Genomic DNA, 9,821 nt, shown 5'->3' on the forward strand with positions numbered 1-9,821 from the left:
AGTATTTTAGAGGATAACACCGGTTAGGTCTGGGTTAGGTCTGGGTTATGCCCGCATCTGGCTCATGATTTTGCCTTCTTCGCATACTTGTTGGCCAGATCCTGGGTTTTTTCCGTGTTTGAATCACGTAGTAATGTGGTAACACACTGAGGCAGTCTATTAAACCTGGATTTGGACAGTATTTTAGAGGATAACACCGGTTAGGTCTGGGTTACGTCCGGGATATGCCCGCATCTGGCTCATGATTTTGCCTTCTTCGCATACTTGTTGGCCAGATCCTGGGTTTTCTTCGTGTTTCAATCACGTAGTAATGTGGTAACACACTGAAGCAGTCAATTAAACCTGGTTTCGATCAATATTTCAGAGGATAACGCCGGTTAGGTCTGGGTTAGGTCTGGGAAATGCGCGCATCTGGCTTATACTTTCGCCTTCTTCGCATACTTGTTGGCCAGATCCTGGGTTTTTTCCGTGTTTGAATCACGTAGTAATGTGGTACCACACTGAGGCAGTCAATTAAACCTGGTTTCGACGAATATTTTAGAGGATAACACCGGTGAGGTCTGGGTTAGGTCTGGGTTATGCCCGCATCTGGCTCATGATTTTGCCTTCTTCGCATACTTGTTGGCCAGATCCTGGGTTTTTTTCGTGTTTGAATCAGGTAGTAATGTGGTAACACACTGAAGCAGTCAATTAAACCTGGTTTCGATCAATATTTCAGAGGATAACACCGGTTAGGTCTGGGTTAGGTCTGGGAAATGCGCGCATCTGGCTTATACTTTCGCCTTTTTCGCAAACTTGTTGGCCAGATCCTGGGTTTTTTTCGTGTTTGAATCACGTAGTAATGTGGTAACACACTGAAGCAGTCAATTAAACCTGGTTTCGATCAATATTTTAGAGGATAACACCGGTTAGGTCTGGGTTAGGTCTGGGTTATGCCCGCATGTGGCTCATGATTTTGCCTTCTTCGCATACTTGTTGGCCAGATCCTGGGTTTTTTTCGTGTTTGAATCACGTAGTAATGTGGTAATACACTGAAGCAGTCAATTAAACCTGGTTTCGATCAATATTTTAGAGGATAACACCGGTTAGGTCTGGGTTAGGTCTGGGATTTGCGCGCATCTGGCTTATACTTTCGCCTTTTTCGCAAACTTGTTGGCCAGATCCTGGGTTTTTTCCGTGTTTGAATCACGTAGTAATGTTGTACCACACTGAGGCAGTCAATTAAACCTGGATTCGGACAGTATTTTAGAGGATAACACCGGTTAGGTCTGGGTTAGGTCTGGGTTATGCCCGCATCTGGCTCATGATTTTGCCTTCTTCGCATACTTGTTGGCCAGATCCTGGGTTTTTTTCGTGTTTTTGAATCACGTAGTAATGTGGTAACACACTGAAGCAGTCAATTAAACCTGGTTTCGACGAATATTTTAGAGGATAACACCGGTTAGGTCTGGGTTAGGTCTGGGTTATGCCCGCATCTGGCTCATGATTTTGCCTTCTTCGCATACGTGTTGGCCACGTGTTGACGATAAAACTGTAAGATATAGGATGAATTAAGTTCCATGTCCCTAAAATTTTCCAAATCATAGATTTAAAAATGATTTAGATATTTAGATGATTTTAGTGTGGGTATTTATACAAGTATGTAAATCTCTATTTATGCATAACATGTTACCCCTAAATGGGCAAGTTAATGAATTATATACATGTTAATTGTATAATAATAACCCTTTGTTCCTCATAAAAATTCATAACTGAATTGCTATCATTCTAAAAAAATCCATCCCAAAATATATTGTCAAAACTAGTAATAAATTATTTGAACAAGGTGATAACAGATTTGAAATATTTAATAAAATTTAAATACCAGTAGTATTAATAAAAGATAATATTAATACTATTTTGACACTGCTATTTGATTTTAATATTAATTATAGATACTTTGATTATTGATTTATTAAAACATAAAGTTAATGAAGTCCCAGTAGATTATAAATATTTTAAAGAGCATGAATTAGCATAGAATTTCATAAAAAATTTGATGAGTGATAGAAGTAACTTGAATAATCTGAATTTTGTAGCTTTTACTATATCTTTGGATATGGAATCACAGATTCATTTTATTAATAAAAATATGTGGGAAGAATATTAAGATAGATGGATAGATATTGGTAAAAGTATTCTTCTTGTCCTTATATAGGAAATCTTTAATATTACAAATAAACTCTTTCTGTAAAATCTTGAACTTATCATTATAATTTATAGAATTAAAGTCAACGCATCTAATAATGAAAGTGAACTGAAGTATTTTATAGACTTGTCAAGAACGTTTTTTGGTATATTCCTAGCAAACGACCCGTTCAACGATCGGGATGAGTTATACGTAATTCGATTCGTCTAATTCAGTATATTATTTCATTAGTATATGCATTTCATTATCTGCGGAAATTCGGTATTTTTACAAAGTAACTAAGTATTTTAAATATATTCTGACAGGTTCACAGGTGGAAACAAGTGACTGTCGTTACCTGTGTTCAAAATGCCAGCTAGTCAAATGCTAATTTGTTAACAATAACATTTATTGAATGAAATTTCTGCTATTTCTGCAAATATCTCATTGAATAAATCACCATCTTTCTATTATATATACATTTACTAAATACATAATGGCTCAGGTATCCAATGAAGTTACTCTTATTGAAAATATAAAATATTGATAGTATTATATGTTAGAAAAAAGTGGTTTATTCGCTCTCGGGCAGTCAAACCGATCGGACGTGTTGACAATCGCTCGCGAGTTTCTGTGTGTATAATTCAGTCTACTGAGCCGTGTCGGTGCGCGGATCTCCACACAACAACGTCAGTGCTATCGGTGAGTCTTCTAAATACAGAAGACCCGCCATGGAAGCCATGGAATTCGGCAATACAACGAATCACATTCAAACCAATACAACAGTTCAGCCTACAAAATCGTACGCATCAGCCACGGTAAGCAGCGTTTTTCCAACCAAGGAACAGGCAGTAATAATCGACGTCATAGACGGAGTTACTATCAAAGAATATGCACAAGCTGTAGCAAAAATCACTGGACCCAACTCCATACGATTTATCTCCCGCATATCGAACAATAGAATCTGTGTTTTCCTCGATAGTAAAACAACAACAAAAGACCTCGTCACCAATTTCAAATCACTGCCCATCAACAATACATTCACCCCAATCAGACCCTTAATAAATCCATCACAACGAATTATTCTGTCCAATGTTTCTCCTACCATACCACATGACTACATCGAAAAAGTACTAACAAACCAGAACATCAAACTGACTTCGAAACTATCCTTCCTTAGAGCGGGACTACAAGACCCCGGTCTCTCCCACATAATGAGCTTCAGGAGACAAATTTATATAAACCCAGACGATATCCACAAACTCCCCGAATCGTTCCTAATCACGTACGACGACACACAATACAGAATTTTTGTTTCCACCGACAAAGTTACCTGTTTTTTGTGCAAACAAGAAGGTCACATCGCAAACCAATGCAATTTTCAAACCGTGACACCAACACCAAACCCAACAGGCAACAAGGAAATGAGAAATAATCTAACACTAAACGAAATGGAATCAACGACAAGCTTCAACAACTCACAGTATAACAGAGATCTCACAAACGAAAACCCAACCACAACCGAAACCAACGAGACAGGGAAAGATCCCAATGGTAATATTCCAGCCAACCCCCCTACGGCTAACTCCAGCGCAGACAACAACCCAATACTTGCCATTGTGAACTCTCAAGTTCAAATAAAAAAAAGACCACTATCAGACACCTCAGAAGAAGACCAACAGCCAACAAACAAGCCCATCTCAACACCCGCAAAACCATGTGCTAATGACTCTAATTCAAACGAAAAACCTGCTTCCACCACTATAAAAAAGAAACCTAAACGTAGCCAATCACTATCAAGAATTATCGAACAAATTGACGACATCCTAAAACCAGCAAAAATAGCTCTGGACGACCCCTCTAACCATTTTATCCTTAACTATTCCCAATTGAAAAGTTTCCTGGAAAATGCTATCGGCACAGAAAACCCAAACATTATCGCGATCGACTACACTTCTGACGTGAAAGCATTAGTACACATGCTTCTCCTAATCTACCCCCTAATACAAGACCAAAGAATGAAAAACAGACTACACCGATTAATTAAAAAACTAGAAACAGAAGTCGCAACAACAATCTCACTACAAACCATCCTCTCGAAAGAGGGGAACCCATCCTCCCTAGATCCAAAACCCCTATAAACCCAAGTTACCAACCAGGTTTTTCATGCCACTACAAATTATCCAATGGAACTTGAATGGTTTCTACAGCCGACTCGAGCACCTCCAACTACTAGTCGAAGAATTTCAGCCACAAATAATCTGTCTACAAGAAACCAACTTCAAAAATCACAATTCAGGTAAAATCAAAAACTATAAAACCTATTTCAAAAATCGCAACACTGCACACGCAAGCGGAGGAGTCGCCATCTTTGTCAGAAATAACATCCACAGTCAAGAAATAACAGTGACATCCAATCTAGAAGTTATCATCACTAAAGTAACATGCCCTAAAGATCTGTACATATGCAATATATACCTACCGAACAGTCAACACTTAGATGAATCCGAACTCACCCAACTAATAAACCAAATTCCAAAACCCTTCATTATACTTGGCGACTTTAATAGCCACAATACCCTCTGGGGATCACATAAAACCGATTCGCGAGGAAATTCCATTGAAAAAATAATAAACTCAACAAATCTCTGCTTACTAAACACTAACGAACCCACTCACTTCTGTTCGGCATCCGGTCGGTTCAGTGCAATTGACCTATCCCTATGCAGTCCAACAATCACTCAAGACATTACATGGAACACAGTACAAGACCTATACGACAGCGACCACTTCCCTATTAAGGTGACATGCAAACTAAACCGAATCACTGAAACAAATAAAGCCCCCAGATGGAAATTCCAGAAAGCTGACTGGGATATGTTTCGAAAAGTCATATCGGACTCATCCTCCCTGCTCATAGAAATAAATCCAACAAACCTAAACCCAGCACTCGAACACCTCTCAGAAGTCATCATCGCAGCAGCCAGTGCAGCCATCTCGAAGACAAAAAACAAAACCAACGCCAACGCCAAATATAATCCATGGTGGAATGAAAAATGCTCACAAGCTGTGAAAGACTGCAAACACGCTTTCAACCGGTACAAAAAACAAAAAACCGCAGAAAACCTTATCAACTTCAAAAAATACCATGCCATATCCCGTAAGATCACAAAGGACAGCAAAAGACGATCATGGATAAACTATACCTCAACTCTTAATGCACATACTCCTCCATCAGCAATTTGGAAAAAGATAAGAGCTATCAAAGGTTCTAACCAACATTCCTCAATACCAGCCTTAAATAAGGAAGACAACTCTATCTCCACCGACCCAAACGAAATATCCGAAATCCTGGTGACGACATTCCAGAAAAACTCCAGTGACTGCAACCATTCAAAACAGTTCCAGAACTACAAACAGAAAACCGATTCTAACGCGTCGAAGTCTCCAATCATAGACCAAGAATCACCCTACTCCTCCAACCTAAATTCACCTATCCAATTTGATGAACTGCTATACTTCCTAAACAAATGCTCGAATACCAGTCCCGGACCCGATGGAATACCCAACATCTTCCTTACCCATCTCCCGCAAGAGGCGCTCAACTACATGCTAGCAATATTCAACTGCATTTGGTCCCACAACATCTTCCCAACCAAATGGAGAGAAGCTGTCGTCATCCCAGTCCTGAAACCAGGCAAAACTCCAACAGACCCCAACAGTTATCGACCGATTGCTTTAACAAACACAATGTGTAAATTAATGGAAAAAATTATAAACTACAGACTCCGATGGTACTTAGAATCAAGACATCTCATAGCTAAACAACAAAGTGGCTTCCGACTATTTCACTCCACACACGACCACCTAATAAATCTGGAAACGAATGTATGCGACGCGTTTGCTAACAACCAATATGTAACAGCCGTTTGCTTAGATATAGAAAAAGCATACGACATGGTCTGGAGGAACCGAATCCTAAGAATTCTCCAGAATTTCGGCCTTTATGGAAACATCCTTAATTTTATCAGCAACTTCTTATCTATAAGAACTATCCAAGTTAGAGCCAACAACGTCCTATCCACCACAAAAATTCTAGAAAACGGAGTACCTCAAGGCTCCGTCTTAAGTGTTTCGCTATTCCTAATCGCTATAAACGACATACTGGACAACATACCAATTCCGGTTAAAGGACTTTTATTTGCCGACGACTTAACCCTATTATGCAAAGGAAGGAACCTCCATACCATCCAGATCCAACTACAAGAAGCACTAGATAAATTGCAGAAATGGTCACTTTCGACAGGGTTCAAATTTTCTTCCACCAAGTCAAAAACAATTACCTTCAGCAGAAAGAAACAATACTCGAACATAAAACTAACTCTCGATAATCTGACAATCAAGGAAACATCTTCTATCAAAATATTAGGATTAACATTTGACTCTCAGCTAACATGGACGCCTCATATTAACAAACTCAAAACTGATTGCTACCATCGACTTAACATACTTAGAACAATAGCTGCTAAAAACTGGGGAGCTGACCTCAAAACCTTACTCCTAACGTATAAGACAATAGTGAGATCAAAAATGGACTATGGATCAATCATATACAACTCAGCCAACAACAACATATTAAAGAAATTAGACCCTGTACACAACAATGCTCTCAGAATAACTGTGGGCGCCTTCCGCTCTAGCCCGATCAACGGCATCCTCAATGAAGTTTCAGAACCTCCACTACAAATCAGAAGAAAATACCTAAGTACTAAATTTGCAGTAAGAATTGCCGCCCACCCACAGAACCCAGTCTTCCATAACGCATTCAGAAATAACAACCTAAATCACTTGCATCAAAGGAAAAGAACACCCCATCCACTTTGCTACAGAATCAGTAATTATCTGAAGGAGCTCGGCATGGAAATCCAGCTCTCATCGATCAGATCTATCCCCAGCATTCCTCCGTGGACTTTTCCAAGAATTAACACTAACACCTCTCTACTAAAATACAGCCAAAAGAAATCTGATCCAATCATGCTAAAGGCTATGTTTCAAGAACTAGAAGCAGGACTCGCAAACCACGTACACATATACACAGATGGGTCCAAGACACCAATCGGATCCGGATACGCAATTGTCAGAAACCAGTTAATCGAAAAAGTTAAACTCCACCACAAAACACCCATCTTTCTATGCGAACTTCAAGCAATCAAACACGCCATCAAATCAACCTTAACCGACCATAATACAAATTTTGCAATCTTCTGCGACTCCACAAGCGCCATCTCAGCATTACAGAAGCTATGGACAAGCGATCCTGTCACTCAAGAATGCCAAGAAGCCTACACCAGATCAAGCCAAAAGAACAACTCAATAACCATAATATGGATTCCTTCCCATATTGGCATAACTGGCAACGAAAAAGCGGACCGCGCAGCCAAAGAAGCAGCCAACTCAACACCCAACCACCACGACAACAGCACACATCTGGAAACGTTACTCTCCACTCTTAAAGACAAAATTAAAGATAGTTGGAACAAAGAGTGGAGTGCATTAGCAAAACCCCGTACAAAATTAATAAAAAACAATTTTTTCGAAAAATCCATTACCTGGAAATTACCCAGACCAGATCAAGTGATAGTATCTCGTATCATCATAGGCCACACTAAACTGACTCATCAACATCTTCTCCACAAGGCAGACCCACCAATATGCGAAACGTGCAAAGACCTCCTTACAATAGAACATATCATCATCCACTGCAGAAAATATATTCCAATCAGGCAACGGCACAACATTAAACCAACCTTAAAGGACAATCTGAAGGACAACACATCGGCCCAAAATTTACTACAGTACCTCAAAATGACTAAATTGTACAACAAACTTTAATAATGTATTATCCGAGTCGCTAATAACCCTTAGCGGTTGATGCGACTTTAAACAACAAATAAAAAAAAAAATAAAAAAAAAAAAAAAAAAAGTGGTTTCTTCAATTTAATTCATGTAAGCATCAGTAATGAGATCTTGAAAATTGACGCTGTGATTAATTTTCAAATGGCCTCTGTGCCATTATTTCTACAACAAAATGTTGATTCATCAGTCTCTATCTACTCTACCCTTCCACAATTGCTGCGCAGTATTTTTATTTAATGTTAGTTATATAATATCACGACATTGCTCATAATTATATGTTAGCATATATGGTAATTTTAAAACAATATCTGTAACTGAGTATGTTTTTAGAAAACCACGTTCTTTGCTTTTCAAATATCTTTATATAATGCAATGGCTTTTAAAAAATAAGGGTATAAACATCTCACCGTAAACCGTAAATAGTTTACATTTTAAAGATCCAGAAACAGGCGCTCATACGAATAAAACAGAAACTACGTGGAAGCATAGTAAACACTTTTTGCCTGAATATTGTCGGTTAGTATTTGCAGTTCCACACGTTTTTTAATATGTTTTTCTAACATATAATACAAAATAATAAATATTATATTTTCTATTTTCAGCAAAAAAGATAATTTCATTGGGTACTTAAGCCATTACGTGTTTTATAAACCTTCCAAGCAAGGAAAGGATGATTTATTTAATCAGTTCTTAAAAGAAATTTCAGAAATTTCATTTGATGATGATCGATTCTGTAAAAAATCAAAATATACCAGACTTAGATGATAATGAAATTTAATAATAAAAACAAGTTAAACCAACGTACTGCGTACAATAGTAATTTACTATATATTGTAAACACTGTCAGCGACGGGGAGACATTTTTTACTGTTGCTGCATGTACTGTCTACATACCTGGTTTTAATACTGTCCACCTGACCGACTCGTGGAAGTTCTATGCCTAAAAAAATGATTTTTATGCATCATACAAATTCTTCTACAAATTCCCATTTGACAATGTAGAATAGATCCAATTAGATAAATTATTTATAATTTTTAAAATGAACATAGCAACGATGGTCACTAGTTTCTATCTGTGAACCTGTCAAAAAATCTACTTGACCTTACTTTTTTACTGTAACTTTTTATAATAACTGTTAAAATACTGTTTATATTATTTATTATAATGAATCTTGTTACAAAACAAACACACTTATTTTCCATTGTGAAAAGAAAACTTAAAAACTAAAAGAACATTCCTCTACATGTGCTTCTTTCACACACACACACACACCACACTACCCCTCTTATCTGAAACGGTAAACTCCTAAACACTAAAGAAACTAACGAATTTTAAGTCATATTTCTAACACGCCTTCTTGACTTAAAATTTATCAAAACAACAACAAAAATTTTGCCTTTCCTAACGATTTAGTCAGTACATCTGCAATTTGATCGTCCGTAGTCACACTTATTAGTCCCTTTTTTCATAATCATAAACAAAATGATAACTTATATCTATATGCTTGGAATTTTTTGAAAATTTTCCATTTTTTGATAAGGCTATCGCTCCAATATTGTCTTCATATATTTTTACTGGATTGTCATTCTTCACGTCAAAAACAGATAAAATGCCCTTAATTGGAATGATTTCTTCTACACAATCAGCAAGAGCGTAGTATTCAGCATGCGTTGAGGCTCTGGAGACAATTTTTTGTTTTTGCGATTTCCATAGTACTACATTTCCAAAAACTCGTAT

General features: G+C 37.6%; 1 protein-coding gene across 1 annotated transcript; it reads left to right on the plus strand.

Annotated features, from left to right (window-relative positions):
- The first annotated feature begins 5,044 nt into the window (after positions 1-5,044).
- Positions 5,045-8,059, plus strand: LOC143350690 (uncharacterized). Its single transcript, XM_076782716.1, has one exon. The coding sequence runs from the start codon at positions 5,045-5,047 to the stop codon at positions 8,057-8,059; it is 3,015 nt and encodes a 1,004-aa protein (XP_076638831.1).
- The last annotated feature ends 1,762 nt before the right edge of the window (positions 8,060-9,821 follow it).

Source organism: Colletes latitarsis, unplaced genomic scaffold (genome assembly GCF_051014445.1).
Source record: "Colletes latitarsis isolate SP2378_abdomen unplaced genomic scaffold, iyColLati1 scaffold0013, whole genome shotgun sequence".
Classification (NCBI taxonomy): domain Eukaryota; kingdom Metazoa; phylum Arthropoda; class Insecta; order Hymenoptera; family Colletidae; genus Colletes; species Colletes latitarsis.